At 42.7% G+C, this 27,847-nt stretch overlaps 1 protein-coding gene across 2 annotated transcripts in view; it reads right to left on the reverse strand.

Annotated features, from left to right (window-relative positions):
- Window positions 1-1,548: 1,548 nt before the first annotated feature.
- The window catches only part of WDFY1 (WD repeat and FYVE domain containing 1), a 48,796-nt gene continuing 22,497 nt past the window's right edge, over window positions 1,549-27,847 (reverse strand). The window contains exons 3-12 of one of the 2 annotated variants that reach the window (XM_082464677.1): window positions 27,122-27,195; window positions 20,118-20,172; window positions 18,121-18,271; window positions 16,402-16,514; window positions 14,441-14,567; window positions 12,180-12,285; window positions 7,201-7,302; window positions 5,462-5,592; window positions 3,852-3,960; window positions 1,549-3,061 (exon numbers count right to left, since the gene is read on the reverse strand). In XM_082464677.1, coding sequence (XP_082320803.1) covers window positions 3,002-3,061; window positions 3,852-3,960; window positions 5,462-5,592; window positions 7,201-7,302; window positions 12,180-12,285; window positions 14,441-14,567; window positions 16,402-16,514; window positions 18,121-18,271; window positions 20,118-20,172; window positions 27,122-27,195 — 1,028 coding nt within the window. In that variant the 3' untranslated portion in view covers window positions 1,549-3,001. The remainder of the gene's footprint in view (window positions 3,062-3,851; window positions 3,961-5,461; window positions 5,593-7,200; window positions 7,303-12,179; window positions 12,286-14,440; window positions 14,568-16,401; window positions 16,515-18,120; window positions 18,272-20,117; window positions 20,173-27,121; window positions 27,196-27,847) is intronic. The other variant, XM_082464678.1, reaches the window with a different exon arrangement.

A 27,847-nucleotide genomic window follows, 5' to 3' on the forward strand; every position in this document is an offset into this window, starting at 1 on the left:
TATAACGTAATGAATAATCTGCTTCCATCTCATGCTATAAGGGTATATTCCTATCACTTGCACTAATAAAGAGCAATTTTAGAACGTGTTTAGAATGAAGAATTGGCAAGTCCTGATCACAAACATACTAGATCTAAACAGAAGGATATTCTCTAACATTCTGTACTTTGTGATCCCTAATTGCAACTCAGCGTGAGTATTCAGGAATGGAGAAACCAGTAAACCCTTACTCGAAGAACTATTTTAAGTGACCCGTTTAAGAGTAACGCAGTCAAAATAAGGCAATAACTAGAAGTCTAGCTGTACTCTATGTGCCCAGTCACTAAAATTGTGAAAATAATTTTTACCCACCTTTATAAAAAATATTACCCCATTTGCTACCTAGTGTGTGATAGAGACAAGGCAAGCCTGTCATGTGCGTTTCAAAAAAAAAAACTGGTAATAAGCTCTGGTGGAGAAAAAATACATTGAAACATTCTCCTTTCCTTTTCTGGATACCCTGCTCCAATTCTTCCTCACACAGACCTTTCCTCCTTGACTTAGGTTAACCCCTTAGGAAGCGCTATATCAGCCTTATATTCTCTATGAAACACTGAGTTTTTCATTAAGGATTTTTTAAAATAAAAAAAGTCTCAAAGCTATGGCATATTCTCAGCAGCTGCGAAACTCTGCTCAGTCTACCACAGACATCATAAAATCACATTTTACAGAGGTTAAAGGAAAGCAAAACCACAGTTCGGCCCTCTTCAACATGGCAAGGGATAGATCACATTCTATTTTCCTTGCAGGACTTCATAAAATCCCTAGGATAGCACCTTTGTATGAGCTGAACCATTGACTAAACTAAGCTAACATTCAACACTGCCATTCAAGTTACCATCACTCAAATTTTCTTCTGGATTATGTTAGTAACAGACATTATGCAAAGGGCCTAGTAAAAATTTTTAAAGAAAACACCTTTTTCAGGTGATATAACACAAAAATTACAAGGAGCAACAAAGTCGACTTCTACTGCAGATCATTCTAGAACATGATGTGCCTGACCTCCTTTCCTTATTTGTGCCACTTGGCCATTAAGACATCTTAGTTTAACTGCCTGTCTTAAACTATTATTTAAAAAACTCATACAGAGTGAAATAAGTCAGAAAGAGAAAAACAAATACCATATGCTAACACGTATATATGGAGGAATCTAAAACAAAAATGGTTCTGATGAACCTAGGGGCAGGACAGGAATAAAGATGCAGACCTACTAGAGAATGGACTTGAGGATACAGGGAGGGGGAAGGGTAAGCTGGGACAAAGTGAGAGAGTCGCACTGACATATATACACTACCAAATGTAAAACAGATAGCTAGTGGGAAGCAGCTGCATAGCACAAGGAGATCAGCTCAGTGCTCTGTGACCACCTAGAGGGGTGGGATAGGGAGGGTGGGAGGGAGACGTAAGAGGGAGGAGATATGGGGACATATGTATATGTATAGCTGATTCACTATGTTATAAAGCAGAAACTAACACACCACTGTAAAGCAATTATACTCCAGTAAAGATGTTAAAAAAAATTTTAATTAACAGCTGTTATTTTAAAATATTTAGTCCCTTAGTTATATCATACAGAACAATGTTGTCTTGATATGATCCCCCAAAAGCGATGCAGTAGTTTTTTTCAATATCCATTAGTAAGACTAACAAAAATACTTTTGCTATCTATTTTAAAATCTGTCCTTACAAAAAGTCGACTTCTCTCCACTCACTTCCATAGCCCTAAAATAACAGATACATGTTTTGCTGTTAAAAACAAATAGATATTTGAATATTAAAAGACAGGCTCCCCATTCCCTACCTCTTCCCCATCCTGGTACTAAGCCGCCGAAAACTTTTAAAATGCCGTTTGATACAACAGATTTTGCTAATTGTTATGAAAGTAATTTACAAGTGAGGAATTACTGTGCAGGACCTGGCTAACAGTTACTGCTCTGGATTACCGATTTCCTTCTATGAAATAAGTTATAACTAAAAGTCAACCTAGTTTAAAAAGCTTTGGAGTTCTTTTCTGAGGTGTCTATTAAATTGCCACAGTATCACAGGGGCTCATCTTGGACCTGCAAACAGACTGTGTCTTTTAGGAGGACTGGGCTGTCCCATGGAATGGACTGACCGTTCCCCATCCCAGGTATGCTGGTAGCCGGGTTTTCCATTAGTCATCACTGACCGCAGTCAGAAAGCGTCAGGCGGCTTGTGCGAGTCCCGCGTTAGCAGCACCATAGAAACGTCTTGTCGTCAGAGCACATTTGGGGGAAAGGGAAGAGTGTGGACTGCCTTGGTTAGTATAGAAACTGTACAGCTCAGTGAGTGACAGTCTGAGAGTTCGCCCACGGCATGCTGGCTGGGACGAGAAACAACTGAAGCGGGCCACACACTAAGAGCAGACGTGGCACCGCCTGGAGAGGACAGATATTGTTAAGAGATTTCTCAGTGACTAGGGGTGGAGAATATTCACAGACTGCCAGCAGACGAGGAGGGTCTCTGGGCTCCTAAGTCCCACTGCACCCCCCAAGGGAGAGAACAAGTCCTCCTCCCCTGACCCCTGCTCTGCCTGCAGAGAAGCGTGGGAGCCCCTGCGGGCCCAGCAAGCCTGGGGGGAAGTGTGTTTGTAGTTGGAACTGCTTGAAGAAAGTTCTAGGCTTTAACTCTTCCGTTCGGTATTTTTCCCCCGAAACTCTCGCGTGCTAAATGACTGCCTCGGCACACGTCAGCTCACCACTCCCGAGGACGTCTCGCTGGAGTAAATAACTCCACTCCTCGGGGACCCGCTACATCCCACGGGTAGTTCCACAAATGCCCCAAAACACACCTCTACATTTTTTTCTTTTTAAAAACGTTGACTTGTTTTTTAGTGGCTGCTGTCCGTCCACGCGACAGTGGCCGTGGAGCTACAGGGAAGCATCGTGTTTGGTGAAGGCTGCTGCTGGGAAGGCGCAGACCCCGCCCGGCTCCCGGATCAATGTGGAGAAAACCCAGTCGCCAGGCTGCAGCCCACCACGGGCGTCATGTCCCAAATCTGCAAGAGAAGGGGGAGGCCTGGAGACGCAGCACCGGTCACGGTCACGTGGCCCCCCAGGAGGCGCTGCTGGCGCTGAGAACAGACAGCTGTTACACTCTCAAAGGGGCCAGCATAACTCATTCTCTGCTTTCCCTACAAAACCTTCTCGAGATTTACATAGCGACGAAACAGCGTGGTCGGCTAAAATATGAAAAAAGCTTATAAGCAGTATCTCTCTCGACACCTGCAAATTACATCATAATGATGTTTTACTATAAATTTACTTTTATTTTTAATAAAAAGCCCACTGGGGAAAGGCCCATTTTTTTTTATTATGAAATAAACTATGTCATAGTTTTGCAACTCAAGAGTGGTACTAAGGATAAAACACTTACTTTCAGTTCCTGAGTTAGCCACCCAGGGATTTAATAAAAAAATGTGTGGTTATTTCTTATACGTGGGAAGCCTTCTGCCCAGGATGAAAGGATCAATAGCCAGGGAAGGGGTGATCAGAGAAAGGGGTCAGCTAAGGCCGGGCAGGGGGAGGGAGGACCCTGGGGCTGGCTCAGTGCAGACAGTGACAGAGGTGTGCCAGGCCCTCACTGGCTCACCTGGAGAGACCGACGTGGCCGAGGGAGACACCACCAAGGGCGTGGAAACTCACAAACATGCAGTTTGTTTCCAGGTTTCCACGTGGCTATAGTTGTTCATCAAAAGGCAAGGCGAGCTTGCCAATCAGAAATGCCTTATGCACATTCATAGCATGACGGTGGAGCAGTCTACACTGAGGTGCTAATTGGCAGGTTACCTTCACCACGCGATCGGTCCCGCAGGTCACCATCAGGCCCCTAGCAACATCCATGGACATGTGGGAGATGTTATGTTTTCCTTCGTGAAAGGTTGCTAGAGAAGTCCGACTAACAGAGAGAAAAGAGACCATTTAAACTCACCCCACTGTTTCTAGAGGTAAGGGATGAATTTTCTTAGCAACAGAGAGGAAATACGATAACACTGTCAAAATTCTCTCCTAAAAATGTGGCTACAGTTTTGAAAACTATAATTAAAGGATGATGGAAAGCATGATAAGTTGCAAGACTGTTTTATAAAAGATTTTCTAAAACCCCCAAAATAACCAAATTTTTTTTTTTTTTTTTAGTGGAAAGGCTGGTACCTTCCTAGACATCAGGACAAGCCTACACTGCATGAGATCCCAGGCTGCAGGCTCCCCCGGAACCCTGGTGCGAGAAGCAGCACTCCTGCACACGCTGACCCTCACCCTGCTCCAAAGCCCGCAGCAGCCCAGGCCCCATCACCAGCTCACGGACCGACACCAGTGGTGCCGCACTAGCTTTCCTACTTGGGCCTCCACCAAGGTGTGTCCGTCTGCTACTTTCAAAGACGATTCAGAAAGGAGCAAAAGAGGGCTTCCCTGGTGGCGCAGTGGTTAAGCATCCGCCTGCCAATGCAGGGGGCACGGGTTCGAGCCCTGGTCTGGGAAGATACCACATGCCGCGGAGCAACTAAGCCCATGCGCCACAACTACTCAGCTGCGTGCTGCAACTACTGAAGCCCGCGCGCCTAGAGCCCGTGCTCCGCAACAAGAGAAGCCACTGCAATGAGAAGCCCACGCACTGCAATGAAGAGTAGCCCCCACTCACCGCAACTAGTGAAAGCCCGCGTGCAGCAACGAAAACCCAACGCAGCCAAAAATTTAGAAAAATAAAAATAAAAGAAAGGAGCAAAAGAAAATGCTGGTTCTGTCCAAATGGATCTGCCTGAGTCAGGACAGAATGGAGGACAGACAGACTTGTCTTACACACAAATAGTTATTTAAGAACAGATTGCTAGGTCAGATTGTTGTCGAAGAGAGAACATGGGTCTCCAGTTTTCCCACAAATAAAATTTCCACGCGTGTGTGCGCACAGGTGGAAGCGGGGGCGCTTTTGCAGGGCGGCAGCTCAGCCACCCATCAGCGTGCACACGGCCTTGACCCTCACAGCATCCCGAGTGGCGCGGGGGCTCGCGGCCGGACTGGTCTTAGCTGCATCATTTCTCACAGTGTTTGGGAGAAACTCGTCTTAAGTCATAAAGCTAGGGCAGAATCCTCTCTTTAGAAACTGTTTATGAAAGGGATAAACGAGTGGGCAGAAATACAGCTGATCCTGAACAACACGCTTCCAACGGCATGGGTCCGCTTATACCCGGAGTTTTTTCAACGGTAAATACCACAACACTACATGATCCGCAAAACCGTGGATAGGAAGGGCCAACTCGTTTTATACCCAAATCATCCACTATGCGGAGGGCTGCATCTCTGACCCTCCTGTTGTTCAAGGGTCAACCATGTACCGGTATCATTTCTCAGGCTCTCCCACTGCAGATGGACACACAAAAAGATAAAGATAAGCAAACACTCACTCCTCGTCCTTGATGGAGTCATAGCAGGAATCGCAGACGCGGACCTGGAACTCAAAGCCCATGACAGGGTAGCTGGAGCGCTTGCTGCTGCACTTCCCACAGACAGCCTGCCCACACTTCCTGCAGTGATGCTTCGGGGACCAGAAGGAGGAAAAGGAGGAAATTACCTTTTGCTTTAATGCAGTGATGCTTCGGGGACCAAAAGGAGGAAAGGGAGGAGTTTACCTTTTGCTTTAATGCCCGTGGCCTCACTTCAGAGTAGGGGAAATGGGATTGGGACAATGTGCCTCGAATTATAATCACCCCCCATTCAATGTATCAATAAACACGCCAAAGGCAGACAATACCAACACCTGTTGAGGATTTCCAAATATCTTTGCTTTGTTTTTGGTCAAATACTAGTTTTTATTCATTCATATTATCTGCCTAGGCGACCATAAACAACATTGTTAAGACCAAGTTCAAGCTCATTCAGGAACCCAAATGGCTAGAGACTTCAGGAGGGAAAAATGTATTCCTATTACAGAGAAATGTTTTGATATAAAGTTTTAAATGTAATTTTCCCTCATTAAGAAACAGGTACCCATAATCATGTTGTGCTATTTCTTTTCATCTTTCAAATTGTGATTCTGGAAATAAGCACCAAGAACATTCCAAAATAGCCCAGTTATTACTACTAATTTTAACATATATATATTTTTAAACCACTAAAAGCTTTGTGACCCACACCTTTCCTCTCTCTACCACTAGGTGTTAACTCATAAGATTAAAATTAATTCTTCATGTTTCCTTTGAAGTAGAGACTACTTCACACACCAGTTACCACCAGACATGCGTTGCGAAAGCTAGGCGAAGGATGCAATGTGGGTGCTGTTTCCGAGCATTAGAATGTTATGAATGCGGAAACAATTCCTGCACTGCCTGCCAGTCTCATATCTGACCTTGCTGTAGAGTAGCTTCATAAGTAAAGTCAAAGAAAGTTTATTAACATACACAAACTTTCCGTCAACCCCTTAGAGAGGTGCAACCAGTAATAAAAGGAATAAAATTGGCATTCTTTTTCACTTACCTGCACAAATTCATATTCAATCTGAATGAATGGCTACCTTCAAGGCTACTGCAGAACTATGTTTTTTGTAGAACTTTAGTGTTACGTGACTACCCAGTGATAAGCGCTTCCTTGAAATCTGTAGGCTATTTGGGACATGTTTCTTCAACTAATTAAAAAAAATAAAAAACAGTACATACTTGAAACATGCTTAATAGAAATGCTCCAGGTACATTTACGTGGAACAATTTATGAATAATCTAAAATTCTCGGTGTCAAGAGTATTCCAGTGAGGGCTAATCTGTTACTTTTTATCTGTTCGTGCAAGCATTAGGCTTAGACGCCCTAGTTCATTCTGATTTTGTGCTGGGCTAGTACAAACAGTGAGTTTAACAAGTAATAGTCCTAAACTCAAAACTCTTTCATCTATTTACGAATAGGCTCTCAGGGTTTTCCGCGCGTCCCGGCTTTTCCAGTGCAGGACAAGCAAGGGCATAGTTTGGTAACAGTCTCGCAATTACCCCGGGAAAGGCCCTGCTCATTGTCAGTCACACAATGATGGCGGTACCACAAAGGCGGGATTTAACAGCATTTACAGGGAAAAGTGTGATTCCAAACAAAATGACAGATTAATCACGTAAATAACAAAATACAGAATTAACCCAGTGAGGACTCGACGCTGGCTACTCACCTGTCTCAACCCCAGTGTCTTCGTGTCCCACATCTGCTTTATATTCCAGAAAAAGGGCTGCTCACATTTCTGACAAGAATCACTTTCTAACCACTGAGGAGCCTGGGGGAGGAGAAAGTGAAACCCAGCATCTGAGCAGCTGCAGGTTTACACTGAGTGGTCAGAAGTTAATACGACAGTTCCAGACCTTGGCGGGCTTATCCTTTTTTTGAACTCTTCAATATATTATAGCTGTTGCCATATTCAATATTATGTTTGTGTTTTGAATAATCTTTATCATTTTTGCCATGTTTTCAGGATTGCTCATTCGTAATCTACCGATAGGAGGCAGTAGTGCAATTTGCATTATGAACTCTTACGAGTTGTCTTCATGTATTTCTTTTTTATGCCCAAAGTTTTTAAAGTTGTTTGATAACTATATCCAGTTGAGCAAAAAACTTTCTTGCAGAACCTGACGAACTACCGCTTGGGAAGGCTTGTGGGGTCACAAGGTGACCAACAGGGGTTCTTCGGGGTGGGCATCATGTCAGACAGATTAGTTGCCCCGCCCCCACTCCCAGCTCCCGTGCGTGGGTGTCCTTCCCTCCCTGTGCCCGAACAGCCAGCCTGCAGACCCCCATTCGAGCAGTGATCTCTCTGCACTGCAATTCTTTATGCACGTTTCCTCCCCCCAGCCCCTTCGACTAACCTATGGATTATTCACTGGTCTTTTCATCTTTAAATACGTTCAGCCTGTCACAGGGTAGGCTCTCAATGAATTTTTGTTGAAACAGGGCAATTAGGCCTCAAAATTACTTCACTGAGAACTTAGAAAATATTTCTCTAAACAAAACATTACAAGTTGTATTCGATTACAGGATGAACCTGCTAAAAGCCTCTTTAACTTCAATCATGTATCGTCATATACGTGCAATAAAAATAGAAAATACTATTTCCATAAAATTAAACCAAAGGTCATGAAGTAAGAAATAACCTTTTCTTGATCTTGAAAGTTAACACTCAAGAAAAATGTATCTGATAAGAGGAGATGATGGGAGAACCACAGGAACTGATCTACACTGATCCTTATAAAATACGCAGTGAAGATGGTCAGCTTTACAGAAATTCAAAAGGGGACTTCTGGTGGTTTAAAGAATGAGTGTCGCAACTTCTTTTTTTGTTTCCTATTTCATCAAAACTTTTGGCTTTCCTATTTCTTATTTTAGACATGGCACTAGAAATATTTCTGTATAGGACAGCCATTACGAAGGTCTTTCTTTCGGGGGTTGGGGGGTAAGGCACTCACAAACAGAATGAAGTGGGCTGAGACAGAGGAGAGGTTTCTTTAAATAACTGTGCTAATGTTGGAAATGGGAAGGGAGGACAGAAAGAGTGATAAAGAGATGCGCACCTCCGTGAGGAAGATTACTACTTGATGTAGAATTACTTGTTTCTGTGACCAGGGAAGAGAGAAGGTGGTTTGAAAACACTGCCTGTGAACAATGTTCCTGAAGGAGAAACGGTGATTACGACGACACGACGGGCCCTGCTGCCAACAACGTGGGGACATTAAATGGCAGGGGGAAGGAAAGCAGGGGCCACTGTCTAGTCTTATGTTTGTGACACACGCCAGTGTAACTCCTGCAATACCACCCACGTAAGGAACAGTCACGTGGAACAAGATGAACGCAAAAACGTATTCACGGCAGTGATATTCAAGTATGAGTGTACACCGCATAAGGCTGTGAGGATTAAATGGGGCAACATTTGCGAAGTGTTTTGCATAACGCCTGGTATATACAGAGGGCCTTATAAGTCCAGCAGTGTGCCAAGGGTTTTATATGCCTTATTTTGCTTAATTTTCAACACAACCCTAGGAGATGATACAGAGCAACATTCTCCCCATTTTACAGGCAAAGAAACTGTGACTCAGAGATTGAAGTGACTGTCCATGTTGGTTAGTGGGTGGAGCTCCGAGTAGACCCAAGATTCCAGCCCACAGCCCTGCACTCGTCCACTGCGCTCTACACAGCCTCTGGACATGGTCCTCTTCGCTTCAACATGTCAGGGTCTCCAAACATGTTTCTGGAGTATGACAACCAATGGGGACTGAGTTTCTGCCCTCAGGAAGCATGCTTCTGCCTAAGGGTTAGGAAAGAATATTACTTTGCGGAGCTGGAGGGCAGAGGGGCATGAGGGAAGGAAAAAATATGCTTAAAATAATTTGAGATAACAAATGAAAAAATGAACTCAGAAATAAACAGACTTTTTGGAACATATTTTGATATAAGAAATACCCATAACTTTGTTTCTTTTAATAGAATTAAGTGTTATGGTGTAAGCTATCATGAACCATCCTATTAAATGCTTATTCTCTAAGGAGACAAAGTTTTCTTTTATGCTGAGAAGAGCTGAAGAGAACATTAATCAAGTTTTCTGTTTCACTCTCTTTTCTACATCTTGTTCCATCTGCCTAATCTGGACGAAGATGATGTAACACGAATAACCCCAATGCACTGCTGCTGCTAATCGCTGCGCTCATCTACTTCGCACTAATGTATAAAACAGTATCCATTCTGTGAGGGACCAGCTCCAAATAAACTTCTCATTCCAAGAGGATTCATTCTAATTATTGTTACTTGCTCATTTATGTTTCATGCCTACTTCCAGAAAGGAGTCCCTTTGATTACAATCTGGCAGGGAGGTAGATCTGCTCCCAGCCAGCCAGTGTGGTGGCCGACAGCCCCTGTAGGCTGGGGACACTCCAGTCAGTGTTTCCAGGTGACTCAGAAAGAAATTCCAGCAAACGCTGTGGGGCTAGAGAATCTGAGATTAATCCTCTAGGCCTGCGCCTAAAGAAGTCCTACAAATTGTCCAAAATCCTAACTCAAGTTCAGAATCTAATAGATCAGAGGCTGCTTACTTTTACACTCACATTTACTCAGCTGGTAGAAACAAAACAAAACAACAACAAAAAAAACAAAAAAACCTACTAAAATTGCTGCATGTTTTTGACATAATTTTCTTTCCCACCAATACTGCCAACCATTGGGACAGAAAAGCTCGTAGAGCAAAACGTGTTACCAGCTGTGTGCTCATGATTTGGGGTACTCTTCCATAAGTGACCACAAGGAAACGAGTGACCCCCACAGGAATGACAGGACTGTCTTTTCTTTCCCTAGAGGCACAAATAAACTCCACACTCACATAACCTTGAAGGTAAGAACTCTGCTTCTACTTTCTACATCTAAAAGAACTTACCAAGGATGAGAATAGTGGATTGAAATCCAAGTGGTTAAACCCTTACAAGAGCCACTAGTAGCATCAGGCCCCAGTGGTCTCCTCCCTCACGATCCAGGGAACACAGAATAAGACTGAAAAACAACAGGCCGAGTCTAGGAAATAGAACAGTATACTAGCTGCCACTGTTGCATGTAACTAGCAGATGATAAATATAAAACACAGTTCAAATAAATCTTTGCAAAGAAAGTATTACACATTCTGTAATATCGAGCCAATGTTACATATGTTTAATAACAAGTTACTCTAAGCCTTACCAAAAGATCTTTAGAAAATTCAAAAAGGGAAATTAACCAGCAGACATGCAATCAAGATTTCCTCTATGTGACTTGTCTCACAAGGTCACTAAAAAACTAGCCATCGGTACTTCTCCAGATGACGGACTGCATTTTATCATTTATACGGTAGTCTATTTCCTTCACCAGATTACAAGCTTCTTGCAGTTATGAATCTTTGTGTATAAAGCATGGTAATCATAAAGTCTGGAAGTGAGTAATATTGCTATTTCTTTTAAATAGACTGAACCCCTTTGATTACGTCCCTAGGGTATGCTAAAGATGCAAGTTTATTCAGTGAGAATCAGACTCACAAGTAATTAGAGGCAACACAAAGCAGACGCATGCAGGGGTGGGTGGGAATGCTGCATTCACGCCTGGCGTCCGCCACAGAGGTGTGCAGCATACTGACCTACACGCTGTGTGAAGGACAGCACCTGAAACACATCACGTGACATCATGCAATACAGTATGTACTGCAATGCAGTATCGTTTATGATGCATATGCACCTAAGTTTCCAGACTTTAGGGCCACCCTTTAGATGCTCAATAAATGTTTCTGAAGTTAAACCATAAGTCTTTAACACCCCTCACACTAAAATCTTCTCTGGAATCAACTCCACTATCTACGTCACAGGTTTTAAACGCCACTTGGAAAAGACAGATAAATACCTGTGCTGGCAGAGATGAGAATGGAAATTCTGCCTGGAAATCATCTGACAACATCTATAAAAAGCATTCAGAATGTACATATCCTTGACCCAAAGGGTCTATTTTCAGAAATTTGTCTGAAATAAATAATTGAACAATCACACAATGACAAGGTCAAAAATGTTCACTGCAGCATTATCTAAAATAGAAAAAAAGACAGAGAGATTGCTTAGATACAGTGTCTGTCTAAAGAATTGGAAGAGACCTTAGAAGTCATCTCATTCAGCTATTTCACTTTATGCAAGAAGGAACGGAGACTCAGGGAAATTAAGGCACTTAGAACTCAGGTCTCCTGAAAAGAACACTATGTTGACATGGGCTCAGCGGAAAATAAAAGCAGAGTACAGAGATGTACTTTCCCAGAGGAGCTATGCCCCTGGTGCGCGTCTCGGGGACCCCAGGACAGGTGTGCAACCTCGGAGCTCCTCCCCACAGTCACTTCCCTGGGCGTGCCGGACCGTCTCCCGTGTCCTCTCCTTGCCCTTCTCTGTGAAAATCAGCCTAAATGCCTGGCTGGGTGTATCGCTTGTCCCTGTGGAAACTCTCCAATGAGTAGTGAATGCAGCGCAAAGTGACATGCAGGACCCTGTCAGATGATAGCCAGTAAGAGCTGGGGCTGTCTGCACCTTGGCTGGCATCTCCGGTCACTGGGTAGAAAACCAAGAGGCAGGCTGTGGGAGCTCTCCTGGTCAGCCCTGCCTTGCCCTCTCTTACCTCCTCTCTGCTAACGTCCATGTTCCACACTGCAATTCCGCCGTCTGAGGAACAGGAGACCAGCTGCCTCGTGAGCTGAAGGTAACACAGCGACTGCACCCGGTCACTGCAAACAGCACACACAACAGTTACGTGTCTCAATGTGGAAAACACAGACATCACCTTCATGCAGGCTCAAATCTCTCCCCTCGCTGGAATCAGCAACTGACATTTTATCATTGGTGATCTGGATCCCAGTATAAACTTTAATTGGCATTCTATAACTTATTATACAGAATAATAGCTTCTATGAAATAAACACGACTAATCAGGCATTAAGAACTGCGGGTCAGAGTCCCCCACCAGCGGCTGGCAGGCGCCCTATTTGTGGGGAGACGCTAACTCCACGTCTTCCCACACCGCCATCTTGTTTATAGCAATACAATCTCACCTCAAGAAACAAGAAAAATCTCAAATAAACAATCTAACCCTACACTTAAAACAACTAGAGAAAGAAAAACAAAGAAAACCCAAAGTCAATAGATGGAAAGAAATCATAAAGATCAGAGCAGAAATAAATGAAATAGAAAGGAAGAAAGCAATAGCAAAGATCAATAAAACTAAAAGCTGGTTCTTTGAGAAGATAAGCAAAACTGATAAACCCTTAGCCAGACTCATCAAGAAAAAAAGGGAGAGGACGAAAGCAATAAAATTAGAAATGAAAAAGGAGAAATCACAACTGACACTGCAGAAATACGAAAGGATTATAAGAGACTACTATAAACAACTATATGTCAATAAAATGGACAACCACGAAGAAATGGACAAATTCTTGGAAAGGTACAATTTTCCAAGACTGAACCAGGAAGAATTAGAAAATATAAACAGACCTATCACAAGTAATGAAATTGAAACTGTAATTAAAAACTTCCAACAAACAAAAGTCCAGGACCAGATGGCTTCACAGGCGAATTCTATCAAACATTTAGAGAAGAGCTAACACCCATCCTTCTCAAACTCTTCTAAAAAATTGCAGAGGCAGAAACACTCCCAAATTCATTCTACGAAGCCACCATCACCCTGATACCAAAACCAGAAAAAGATACCACAAAAAAAGAAAATTATAGACCAATATCACTGATGAATATAGATGCAAAAATCCTCAACAAAATACTAGCAAACAGAATCCAACAACACATTAAAAGGATCATACACCATGATCAAGTGGGATTTATCCCAGGGATGCAAGGATTCTTCAATATACGCAAATCAATCAATGTGATACACCATATTAACAAATTGAAGGAGAAAAACCATATGATCATCTCAATAGATGCAGAAAAAGCTTTTGACAAAATTCAACACTCCATTTATGATAAAAACTCTCCAGAAAGTGGGCATAGAGGGAACCTACCTCAAAATAATAAAGGCCATCTAGGACAAACCCACAGCAAACATCATTCTCAATGGTGAAAAACTGAAAGCATTTCCACTAAGATCAGGAACAAGACAAGGATGTCCACCCTCACCACTCTTATTCAACATAGTTTTGGAAGTCCCAGCCACAGCAATCAGAGAAGAAAAAGAAATAAAAGAAGTACAAACTGGAAAAGAAGAAGTAAAACTGTCACTGTTTGCAGATGACATGATACTATACATAGAAAACCCTAAAGATGCTACCAGAAAACTACTAGAGCTAATCAGTGAATTTGGTAAGGTTGCAGGATACAAAATTAATGCACAGAAATCTCTTGCATTCCTATACACCAACAACGAAAAATCAGAAAGAGAAATTAAGGAAACATTCCGATTTACCATTGCAACAAAACGAATAAAATACCCAGGAATAAACCTGCCTAAGGAGGCGAAAGACTTGTACTCAGAAAACTATAAAACACTGATGAAAGAAATCAAAGATGACATAAACAGATGGAGAAATATACCATGTTCTTGGATTGGAAGAATCAACATTGTGAAAATGACTCTACTACCCAAAGCAATCTACAGATTCCATGCAATTCCCTATCAAACTACCAATGGCATGGTAGTTACTCCCAATGGACTAAGGAAGAAGAAAACCCTGGCCTCTATTTTTGCTACAGAACACCAGACACTGAGGACTCACGGGAAAGCAATTAGGAGCAGATTGAGTGAGCCCTATCAAACAGGGCTCACTGTCTGCTAAAAGACGGGGTTTAGGAGAAAGTAGTCTCAGAACGCTAACGCCTCCCCCGACCTGCCCCAACTCAGATTCTTTCCCATCCTCACAAACGGTCACGCACTGGTGGCCCTGGAGCAAGAGCGCGCGGCCTTTCCTTCCTCCGATGTCCCACATGATGATGCTGTTGTCGGAGGCTCCTGAGAAGAGTAACCGTTGAATAGGGTCCCACCAGAGGCAGGCGACACTACCTAGGCGTGAGAGAGGGAGGCTACATGTAACTCTACATCAGGACATACACATGTGAGGCAGAAGACCGAACGAGGCCCAGCTGAGTCTTTAAGTAAAAATGCATTTTCGTTGTACAAAAGGGCGTTCAACACTTTATCGCGAGCCACAGAGAAGGCACAGCACATCCGCTGTCCCGAGCTACAAGATTAGGATTTTCAGTTGTATATCAAACTGCTTTGAACACAAATGTGTTTAAAGAAGATTTCCCTCGTCTATACCAAAAAATTATAAAATAGTTGTATATGAGGGTTAGTTCAGAAAAAGCTTTTGAAGAAAAAAAAAATAGTTACCAATATCTAATGAGAAAAGGCAGTGAAGTTTTCTGTGGTTATCTTATGTAAGATTAAAATCTAGATTATTCTAGGGCTCTGGGACCTTGCAGGTGTCTTACCGCAGGATGCCTACGTTTAAGAAAACTGAATTAAGTATCTCAGAGGAAAAAGAAAAAGAGATGCAGGTGTACCATACAATTATGCCAGAGAACTTAGGTAAAAAAATCCAAACCCTACATTTCACACTCTATATTGGCTAAACTTATTAAATTTGATATCCTTGGGAAAATCTTTCTTTCTACAGATTTCTCTTTCAACAGATCTCTTCATCGTTCCATTGACTGCTGCTTGCCTAGAAAAAAACTATTAATAAACTTAATAAAATTGAACCAGTCACACAAGCTAATAATATTTTTGGTGGGTATATAGAAAACTGATAAAGCCACATTCAAAAGCAACCAACAGAGACTAGTTTCTCACAGAAGCTTAACGAAAGTGAAAAAAGAAGTATTGTGCAAAACTGGCTTCAGGGATCAACTCTGCAGAAATCCTGACCCTGTTTGATCCTATGCCCCATGCACTTCAGCTAGAGGCCTAATAGCAGACAAGCAAGGTCTTTCTACATGAACACTGCTAAGTAGTTATCAGAACCCACTCTGTCCTTAGCAACCCAGAGAATACTTAACAATATGGGGATCATGAGACCATTAGTCATAAACAGAAAGTGGTTTCTGCAGGGCCTGTGCTTTCCTGCCTAAATCTATTCAAACTTAACTGTCCTTCTCTCTCCCTTTTCCCCTTCAAGGTCCCTGATCTGATAGACTCGGTTTTACATACATAGATTAGCTATGGAGGACATTTAACTTGTTACGCTTAAAAACACTATTTTCATAAATAAGTCCATCATTAATTCCTTCAACAAACCCCCAATTCTTCGACGTGAACCAGATGGCCTCAGAGCTTCTCATTTGTTACTCAATATAGCCGATTGAGTTTCAAAGCCCTTCCACGAAGCCTGGCCAACTCACCACCCTACAGAAATGATAAAAGTCCACCCAGTCATTCTTTTCCCTCGGTCCCTCCCCCGGGGATGTTTCCCAAGTAGAGGCAGAACCAGCTCATACATTTCTTCTAATTGTACTCACCATCTACATCTTGCTTGGTGTCCTAGAAGGTGACAAATTTAAAACAGTAATAACAACATTCTTCCAAAGGTCTCACCATTTATAAGACATTTTAAAAGGTCTTCAAAAATCATTTAATTTAAAAGGTAAACAAAATAGAAAGTATTATCCACACAAGCAATCTAGAAGGGATTTGGACAACACAAAACCCTACCCAACACCCTGCCTTCACTTAGCTTTCACTCTTTGAGATCTTTTGAGATTTAATTCCCCTATCTGGCCAATCAAACTGAAATCTGACAGATCATAAGGAGCTGATCATTCGTGAAACCACAGAGCCGAGAACTAAATTTGGATGCCCAAATTAGGTGAAAAACGGCGGTGATTATACAGCCTACCTTCATGTCCTTTAAGGGTGGTAATAACTGAGCAGGAGCTCTGTTCAAGCTTCAGCAGGGTGATTTGTCCAGAACAGTCGCCGACAAAAGCATACTGAGTATCAAAGTCATATCTGTGGAGAAGCAGTCAAGGACATATAACACAATCCATCTCAAAGTTATAAAGAAGAAAAGGTACATTCTAAAGAGAAGAAGCACAAACCTAAAACTATGAGAATAGAAAAGAAATACCCAACTGAAAATCATACAACATGTAAATATGGAAGAAAAAGAATGTTTTAAGCTAGAATTATCAGGAAAATTAATATTCATTCATTCAACAAGAATTCAGAGTAGCTGCTACTATTCCAACCAATATCCTAGGAATTGGCAACAAAAAAGTTAAGAGCTGATAGAGAAGACAGACATAAAAACAAGTGATTATAAGCAAATTATAACAGAGTGTTAAAAAGTAAAACACTCAATAATGAAAACAGCCAAAAACAACTGGAAGAAAACTGCGTTTCATGAAATATCTCTGGAAATAGTGTAAAAATGACAGCAAATGTGGACATGAACCCACCTTTTTGGGGGGCCTAGATGATTTAGCGCTAAGTGAAGAGGATGGTTTAAATTGCTGTGAAGAGTTTAATTTTAATCATCCAAAAGGCAGTCGTTTGGGGTAGTAGGAAACTTTAAATTTAAAAATATATTAACTATTGGCAACAACTCATTACTTTCTTGGTCGCTTTATGGCCATAGACATTTGTGGCAAATCAGTAGTTTACACACAGTAAGATAACTACTATTTTAATTCCAAAACATAGATCAAAAGGAGGACCACAGGCTGGGCCATGATTATGTGATTCTGTGCCATTTTCTATCAATCCATACGAAAGCCAAACACGTAACAGAAAAACTTATTTAGCACATGATACATCTGAGTAGTCTTCCCTTGTTTGATTCTAAAGCATATGGTACTATTTTAAATATCTCATGCTGTGCATTCATTTGTAGCACACATTTTTTTATAAAGGCTTTCAATGGAAGAAAAGAATTTTACTACACCAGACGTCTAGCTCTCAAAGAGAAACTACTGCGGGGCATTTGCCTGTTGCTGACAGCCTTGACCTTGCCATCACTAAGATACACAGCTACCACAGGCAGCCTTAAGCAAGAGCGAGCTCTACGTGATACAAATCCCATAGAGTAGTAGAAAAATTTGAGAGCGGCAATTTTGTAACATTTGGGGTATCCTGAGGCACCTCTGAGAGTATTATAAGGATTATGAACCCTCTCCAAACACACACAAAAAACCTAAAAAACTCCTTGTAGCCCATTTATGAACTCCAGGGTCACAGACCCTTCTTATATTCTCCTGTGGGGTCTGCAAATAAACCACCACCAGAAGAGTCGTTCCTTTCTTTCCTTATACAACAGAAAGTCTTTTCTTTCACTTTGAAAAGCAAAGGAGTGAAGGGAGGGGTCTGTGTTAATGAGGTTTAGGTTTTCCGAGATTCTGTATTAAAACACCTAGAGCACATCCCAGCAGGGAACAGCAATTCATTTAATTATTATCTTTAATAAACCAACTTTATAGCAAAAAAGCAGAGACAGAAATTCTTAGATTTTATGTGAAATATGTAGGAATCGTTCAGTCTTTGGATCTCAATCAGCAATTTCCAAGCAGATTCAAAACTAACTCCTGAGAGCCAGGAGGCGCTGGGCAGGGAAGGATACTGCAGACACGAAGCCCAGGAAGTGGAGAAGTGCCTCCCGAGCATGCTCCCGCTGCGGGTGCACATCCAGCTGACACACTTGTCGTGGCCGGTGCTGATCACCCACTCTGTGGCCAGGCTGAAGATAATCGCGGTCACCCGGTTCTGATGAGCTGTGGGGACAGAGAGGGAAAGTCTGCACCCTTCAGGAAGAAATGTGACCTTTGGAATCCAGTCTCCGTGGGTGTGAACTGAGGCTCCCCTTCTCCACTTGGTCGGCCTGCAGACTCACGGGCTCAGCAGTCCTATCCCGGAGATGCCCGCACTCCAAACAGGCTGCAGAGCATGTGCCCGCCCCAACCCCAGATCTATCGCAGGCTCTCCGTGGCCCTGCCCTCTGCCTCCCTACAGGGAAGACCATCATAAGTTACAGATCATTACAGAGTAATGCTCAAGAGGGATTCAAATAATATATTAGAGAACTGATTAAAAAACACACATACAGGGCTTCCCTGGTGGCGCAGTGGTTGAGAATCCGCCTGCTAATGCAGGGGACACGAGTTCGAGCCCTGGTCTGGGAAGATCCCACATGCCGCGGAGCAACTAGGCCCGTGAACCACACCTACTGAGCCTGCGCGTCTGGAGCCTGTGCTCCACAACAAGAGAGGCCGCGACAGTGAGAGGCCCGCGCACTGCGATGAAGAGTGGCCCCCGCTTGCCACAACTGGAGAAAGCCTGCGCACAGAAACGAAGACCCAACACAGCCAAAAATAAATAAATAAATAAACAAATGTGGGGTTTAAAAAAAAAAAAAAGAAAAATTTCTAAAAAAAAAAAAAAAAAAAAAAAAAAACACACATACAACTCTCAATGAGTTCCATATGGAAAACAGCAGTCTTATCTCAACAGAATAGGTTTGTTTGTTTTTTACTGTCTATACCTTTAGTGTTTTGACTCTTTAGAAAACACTGGCATTGTCAAAAAGGGCAAGTGAAATTTTCGGAAATTAACTTTTTATTATTTTTAAGATGAAGTATTTGTAAAGTTCTGCATTCCAAAGCAATAGCTGAGAATGAGAAGGTGTTCAATTACCTAACTTCTAGAATATTTGTATTTCCAGGTCAATTGCAAGCCACACCAGGGCAGTGACCTGTCTACTTTATCTGGAACAGGATCTTGCATGCAGCTGGTGTTTAATAAACGCCCAGTTTGATGAATGAAGTCAGAGGCTAGAAAGAGACACCTCTGACCTTGCTCTCAGCTGTGTAGGCTGCTTCAGAAAAACGGAGGGGCTCTCTTATAAATTAATTAACAAAATCAGAAAACACTACAACTCCCAGGAAATATGGGCAAAATCATGGACAGATATTCATAAAACATGACAAATGGCCAACATTAAATAAAGCTTAAATAATTTTAAAACTGAGAACTATTTTTGACTATCAAACTGGCAATAAATATTTATAAAGATCAACATAGACTTAATGAACAGGCACTCTCAATCACCACTCGTTAAAAATTTACACTATTGCTGGAAAGAGTTTTGCAAAATAAATCCAGAGTATTAAAAAAAGTTTTAAAGTTTGACCCAGTTATTCTACTTTTAGTAATCTGTCTTAAACAGAAGTAATCAGAGTTACAGAATTAGAGTCAGAGTAACCATCAAGGACACACACACACACACATATGTGTATATACATATATATGAAACACACATACAGATATGTATACACACATATACACACCATCATATATGTTAGTATGTATTATCAAAAAACGGAAGCAGTATACATTTTCAAAAACAGAGGAATGGTTAAATTAAACCTGACACATGCACCCAATGGAATAGTATACAAAATTTCAAATGTTAATAAGCAGGAAAAGGATGGTACATAACTCTGAAGAGCTAATCGCCTCCCACATAACTGGGGTAACGAAACTTTTAAAAAGTTGATGTGAAAACCTAATTTTGATCCTAAGACATGGTATTCTGGTTGTGCGTGTGTGTAGTATAATTACCTGGGTAGGTCTTGATAAAGTTCATTTTATTAAAATCTTCAGAAACGTGAAATTCCTAAAAGTAAACACATGCAATAAGAAAACAGTTATGGTTTTAAAAACAACAGGACCTTAACTTTCAAAAGGAAGTAAAATCCAAAAATGGCCATCACCAGCGTCGGGACTCAAGATTAGCTACATAAGAACGATAGGGAATTACTTCTTGGTCCTGTCCTCGGGTTGCCATTTCTTTTGGAAGCAGACAAGTAAAGAAAGTGCTGCTGACCAGTACAGCATTTTTGTCCAATTCTTCCTCTACAGATGAGTGCTCTGTATTTCCTCTCCCTCTAATTGCAAAGGAGGCATCTTGTTCATTTTGCTCTCTTGGCTTCACTACAATTTCCTCAAGATGATACACACAAAGCAAAACTACAGAGACCCATTACGAACAGAATTCTCAGCACTAGTGTCAATAAGGCATTGGGTATCTGAGGCAATAGAAGAGGAAAATTACGTATATTTAATATATAAACACACACTAAAAAGGAAATTTAGACACTGTGGGTGTTTTTTAATACTCCTGTATCTTCCAAAATTTATATAGACTACGTAATACTTTATAACTAGGAAAAAATTAAAAGTACATATTTCTTAATGAGAAAATGAGCCTCAGCATAAAACTGAGAAGATAAAACTCTAAAGAAAAAGCACTAATTAAAAATTCTATTGATCAGTGCTAAATTGATAAGTTCTTAAGAGTCTCGATAACATGGAACATTATGAATTGCTGATTGGTCACGATGAAAAAAAAAAAAAAAAAAAAACAACCCACAAAGGAATACTGATTCCTTGTCCTCCACCTTGGTTTTTTGCAAAGTACAAAAATGTACCAGCATTTTATATATACTAATTTCTATTCGGGGGAAATCAATAGATTAATACTAACTAATAATAAATTGGATTTACATTGCCCCTTTCCACTGAGGAGCTATAAGAATTTTTATATGCCATCCTATAACCGCAGAGGGTACCCTTGAACCACGAGCCACAAGAATGGTTCCTAGAGAAATAAATGCATGACCACTACCACTGCTGGAGAAGGTATTTGAGGCTTGCACTCGTAGCTTCTCGTTACATATGTGTGCACACATCGCCACGATATTCCTATAAAATCTTCAGAAGGAGTAAAACAAGACCACCGGCATTTATTACTACACAACGTATACACAGCAGCCTCAAGCAGGTGGGCGCTGACCCCCAAGCCTGCAGCTCCCCAGCTGCCCCACTGTTGCGTGAACTGCTTAAGCAGAGAGCCTGTCCTTTCTCCTGGCTTTCTTTCTTGGCCCTTAAACACACTCAAGGCTTCCTCTCCTTTACTTTAAAAAGCAAAACAAGCAAACAAAAAACAACAAAATTCTCTTAACGATACTAAAACTTTCTTCATCCCCTCCTCAGCCAAAGCCTTCTCTACAGATGAGCCCACACTCACCACGTTCAGGGTCTCTAGCTCCTCATCCCGGTCACTGTTGAATCCACCGCACCGCAGGGCACCACCCCCGCTGCATGGGAAGGGCTCTCCCTGCAATCACCAGCTGCTGTCTAACTGCCACCCCCAAGGCCGTGTCCCTGCCCTGATCTTATCCTCTCTCTGTCGCACCTGAAACTTACTGCCCCTCCAGCTACCATGACCACACTGTCCTGGCTGGCCCTCCTCCCACACGGCCCATTCTGTCTCTGTCTCCCCTGTGGGTTCCCAACCCCCTGACTTTCTCTTAAATGTTGATATTCCCCAGGGAACATGACCTTGGCCCTCTGCTCTTCCCATCCTACCCGCTATCCCTAATTGATGCCAGCCACAGGTGTGGTCTCCACTGAGACCTAAATTGGGAGGACTCCCAACCCCAGCCCAGACCAACCCCTTGGGCACATGAACCCAACTGTCAAAACGGAACCTGTCACCTTTCCCCTCAATACCAGCATGTCTCCTGTCTCAGGGAGCAGCTAACCGTTCACCATCATCTTGGCTCAAAACCGGAGCCATCTTATTAGCACTGCTCTCTATTAAACACCTACATCTAATCAAACATCTTCCACTTATCGGCACACTGAGCAAACAGACACCTGACCGTTCCATCCTCCCCCACCGGATGCTTTCCAATGGCTCCCCATCATGCAGTGATTCCCTAATGCACTCGATCCTAAGGGTCACCGAAAGGCCTTGCTAAAATATAGATTCCCAGGCCCCTCCCTAGTGCTTCTGAAGCTGTGGGTCTGGCATGGAGCCAGGCAACGTGAGTTTCAGTAAGTTCCCTGAATGATAAACATGACTGACTGTGCAGGCTTGGGAAGCTCGGCTTACACGATGTAGTCCAGGCTCCATAAGGCACACTCAGGATTGCCATTTCCCCTTCCTTCCTGGCTGGCTTCCTCGTCAGCCCCACTCCTAAATCAGAGTCATTTCAGCACTCAGGCCCGGGGCCTGTCTCTTCTCATTCTCTCCCCAGGTGATCACAGCTATTCTTATGGCTTGAAAGATGTCCTATGTGCAGAAGACTCCCCAACCCGGGCTCCAGGCCTGCAAATCCAACGCCAACTCCGCATCGCCATTGGGTGTGTCACTGGTACCTCAACTGTACAGCTGGTTCCTCACTGTCTTCTTTCCCTCTAAATGCCCCCTCTCCCCACATACCCCTAAGCCTTTCTCTTCTCAATAAATGATACCTCTGTCTACCAGTGACTCAAGCCAGAAACCTGGCTGTCACCTGAGTTGCTCCTCTTCCTCCCCTCCCCACACCCAACCTGCCACAGATGTATGTCAGTCACCTGCCTCTGTCCATCGTCACTGCCACTGCCCTCTCACCCACAAGGCGACAACACCTGACGGTCCCGCCTCCACTCTTGTGGTCCCTCAATCCACTCTCCACTGAGCAGCCAGAGTGATCTTTTAAAAATGTGAATTAAATCACGCCATTCTTCTGCTGAAAACCCTGTAAGGGCTTCCCACAGATTTACAAAACTTAAAACTTCACCCAGACCTCCAAGGCCCTGCGTGACCTGGCCTCAGCCCACTTGTCCCCTCGCCCCTCGTCCTGCCCCGTCGCTCAGCACCTTCCAGCCAAGATGACCCCCTTCAAGTCCTCAGACACGGAGATCTTCCTGCCTCGAGTCTTTACTTGGACCTTCACGTCTGGAAAACTTACTCTGGCTCTGCCTGGCTGTCTCCTACCTGCCCTTCAGGCCTCAGCTGAATGTCACATCCCTGGAGCGGTCTTCCTTCCTGACGATCCTGCTTGCTAGGAGCGGGGCCACACATCTCTCTGGATTCCCTCTTTCACTGCGCCTGTTCACTTCTTCACAGCATCTACCACAACCTGCAACTTGATGTTTACTTGTGTATTACCTGTCCCTCCCACGAGGCCATAAGACTCCTGAGAGCAGGGACCATGTCCACCTTCTTCTTAATTAGCACTCTGCATGACACCTAGTGCTGAACTCAAGGCTCTCTATGACCCGCTCCAGCCATCTCTTCCGTCTTACGTGCTTCATGCTGCCAAGCTGCTTCATTCTTGTTCCCTGCGCACACTCTGACTTTAAAAACCCCTCTGTCTTTGCTCATACTGTCCTCTGCGTCTGGAAGTCCTCCTCCTCCCTCTTTCCTGGTTAACTCCTAGCCATCCTCTATGACTCAGCACAGTAACAGGCTGGCCTTGCCGCTCTCCAGCCAGGTGCAGGCACCGGTCTGTGCTCTCACTGCTCTGTGTGCAGTTCTGTAAAGCAGTGATACTCAAAGTGCGGTCTGTGGACCACTGGTCCTGATGAAAGAAGCAGAGAAATAGTGAATGTGTGTTCAGAAACCTTTACAGCAATTTAATATTATTATGACATCCAAGCAGACAAAACCAGCAAATTTCCTCAATCAACAATGTAATACCCAAAATATCAATCCAGCAAACTAAACTCAAAGCAAACCGAAGGAAAAATAATAGAGTTGAAATACATTATCAGAGAACAGAAAAAAAACAATAGAGAATCAATGATATCAAAACTGGTTCTTTGAAAAAATCAACAAAATTGACACACATTTAGCCAGAGTGGTGAAGAAAAAAAGAGAGACGACTCAAACTACTAAATTCAGGAATGAAAGGGGGAGCGTTAATATAAACCTTACAGAAGGAAAAAGGACTGTAAAAGGCTGCTGTGAACAATTACATGCCAACAAATTAGATAAGCTAGATAAAATGGACAAACTCCTAAAAAAACATAAACAACAAACACTGGCTGAAGAAGAAATAGAAAACCCATAACAAGTAAACAGATTAAATTAGCACTCAAAAAACTTCCCAGGACGAAAAGCCCAGGACCAGACGGTTTCACTGGTGAAAATCTTCCAAGCTGAAGGTCCAAGTCTTTTACAACTCAACAATTAAAAAGAAAAAAAAAAAAAGGCAAAGGACTTGAATAGATATTTCTCCAAAGAAGATACACAAATGACTAACAAGCACATGAGAAGATGCTCAAGATCACTAGCTATTAGGGCAATGCAAATCAAAACCATAATGAGATACCGCTTCACACCGACTAGGATGTCCATAATAAAACAAAAACAGGGCTTCCCTGGTGGTGCAGTGGTTGAGAATCTGCCTGCCAATGCAGGGGACACGGGTTCGAGCCCTGGTCTGGGAAGATCCCACATGCCGCGGAGCGACTGGGCCCGTGAGCCACAATTACTGAGCCTGCGCATCTGCAGCCTGTGCTCCACAACAGGAGAGCCTGCGATAGTGAGAGGCCCGCGCACCACGATGAAGATTGGCCCCCACTTGCCACAACTAGAGAAAGCCCTCGCACAGAAACGAAGACCCAACACAGCCATAAATAAATAAATAAATAAATAAAAATTAAAAAAAAAAAAAACAAAAACAAACCAAGAAAATAACAAGTGTTGGTAAATATGTAAAAAACTTAGAACCTTTATATATTGCTGTTGGGAATGTAAAATGGTATAGCAACTTTGGAAAACAGTTTGGCAGTTCTGTAAAACGTTAAGTACAGAGTTACCATATGACCCAGCAATTCCATTCCTAGGTGTATATACCCAGTAAAATTGAAAACTCAGGGTCACACACAAACTGTTATGCGACTATTCACGGCAATATTATTCATAATAGCCAAAAAGTAGAAACAACCCAACTATCCATCAACTAATGAATGGATAAACAAAGTGTGGTATATCTATGTAACGGAATATTATTCCACCACAAAAAGGAATGAAGTATTAATTCAGGCTACAACATAGATGAACCTTGAAAATACTATGCTAAGTGAAAGAAGCCAGACATAAAAGGATATACATCTTATATGATTCTGTTTACATAAAATGTTTAGAATAAGCAAATCTCTGAATTCAGAAAGTAGATGAGTGACTGCCAGGAGCTGAAGGAAAGGGGACTGTAGTGTGACTGCTAATGGGTGTGGGATTTCTTTTTTTGGGGGGAGTGGAGGAGCTGATAAGAATGTTGTAGAATTAGAGTATTAATGGTTGCATGATCTTGTAACTATACTATAAAACCAATGAATTGCACACTTTAAACTGGTGAATTTTATGGTATATGAATTACATCTCAGTTAAATATATGCACACACACACACAGTTAGACCCACAAAAATACCAATCTATAATAAGCTGAAAATTTAAATATCCGGTCCGAGACATATAGCCTCAAAGACTTATATGAGCTGTTGGCTGAATGACTAGTCCCTAGTCTCGTTTTCCTTCCTCCTCATCTTACACACACACACACACACACACGCACGCGCGTGCTCTCTCCCACACTGTCCTTGCCCCAGCCTCCTCCTTCATGGGTTCAGGGATCAGGGCTGCTACAGGACTCACGTTCCCTGTACGAAGGCTGTGCTTTGTGGGCTAGACTGAGCACCAAACCATCAATCATGACAGCATTCAGAGCTCCGTGGAACTACAGATGGTCCCTGACTTACGATGGTTCAACTTATGATTTTTCAATTTTACGATGGTGCTAAAGCAATACGCCTTCAGTAGGAACCACGCTTCGATTAATGTTGAGCTTTTCCCAGGTGCCTGATATGCCGTACGGTCCTCTCTCATGATGCTGGGCAGGGGCAGCTGCAGCCCCGCTCAGCCATGCGATCATGAAGGTTAACAACCAACACACTTACCATCATTCTGGACTCACACAAGCATTCTGTTTTTCACTTTCAGTACGGTATTCAATAATTGCATGAGATATTCAATGCTTTATTATGAAATAGGCTTTGTGTTAGGTGATTTTGCCCAACTGTAGGCTAATGTAAGTGTTCTGAGCACGTTTAAGGTAGGCTGGGCTAAGCTATGATATTCAGTAGATTAAGTGTATTAAATATATTTTCTTTTTTTTAATTAATTAATTTATTTTTATTTTTTTAAAAGTTTTGGCTGCGTTGGGTCTTCGTTGCTGCGCGCGGGCTTTCTGTAGTTGTGGCGAGGGGGGGCTACTCTTTGTTGTGGTGCACGGGCTTCTCATTACTGTGGTTCTCTTGTTGCGAAGCATGGGCTCTAGGTGCGTGGGCTTCAGTAGTTGTGGCTCACGGGCTCAGTAGTTGTGGCTTGAGGGCTCTAGAGCACAGGCTCAGTAGTTGTGCTGCACAGGCTTAGCTCCTCTGCGGCATGTGGGATCTTCCTGGACCAGGGATCGAACCCGTGTCCCCTGAATTGGCAGGAGGATTCCTAACCACGGCTCCACAAGGGAAGTCCCAAATGTATTTTCAACTTATGATATTTTCAACTTACGATAGGTTTATCAGGACATAACCCCATCATAAGTTGAGGAAGATCTGTAGTTTACAATTAAGCACTAACTAAAATTAATCCATTTTTAGGCCTAACATCTGTATTGAATGAAACATTTTCTAATGCCAAACAAGCAGGCATTCATTGTTAGCTTTATTTACACTGTCCAACAGGAGTGAACATGGGAGGTCAATATAATGAATACATTCTGGAAGCTACCTACCATCACGGCTCCGTTATCCTGGCCCACAAATATCCGTCTGCTATCATGATGGTAAGCCATAGCAGAGCAAGGAGCTGCCAGAAAGACAAAGACCACGTTACGCGCAAAGCTAAGCATGTTAAGTCATTGTTCAAGGTACATTATTAAAAAGAGCTATAAAACTTAGGTTAAAAGAAAGAGGGCAAAAACACTTTATTAAAAAAAAATTACTAAAATTCTGTTGTCTTAGTGTAGAATTTTAACGTTAACAATCTTCCAAGTTACTTTTATAACTTTGGGTGAAGCGAGCTCCCTGAAGTTTCATCTGATTGAAACTCCTACTTGTTTCTGGAAAGGTCTGGAAAGGGTCCAGTGCTTAGAGCAGGTGATCTGCTACCCAAATTCCACAGGTCATCCTGCCCCTCCCGCTTCCCCATCACACATAAAACAGCACCTGGCATCTGTGGAAAGAAGGGTTCCCAGCACCACAATTCCCTTTCCGTGGCATGTGAGCAAGCTGGGAAAGCCACTTTGGGATTACTTGGGTTTTTTTTTTCCCAGTGATGAAAAAAATGTCCCGTTTTGCGATGACTCACACAACCCCAGTTTCTGGTAACGAGTTGTGAGGGGCAGACATGTTTCTTTGTCCATAGCATGTCATGCGACTAGGACAGCCCCGACTCTTCCCACGTATGCACCCCTCTTCCAGCTTCTACATAGTCTTCTTCCAGAAAGCATGGGCCAGAG

Source organism: Balaenoptera physalus (genome assembly GCF_965194825.1).
Source record: "Balaenoptera physalus genome assembly, chromosome: 6".
In the NCBI taxonomy this organism is placed as follows: domain Eukaryota; kingdom Metazoa; phylum Chordata; class Mammalia; order Artiodactyla; family Balaenopteridae; genus Balaenoptera; species Balaenoptera physalus.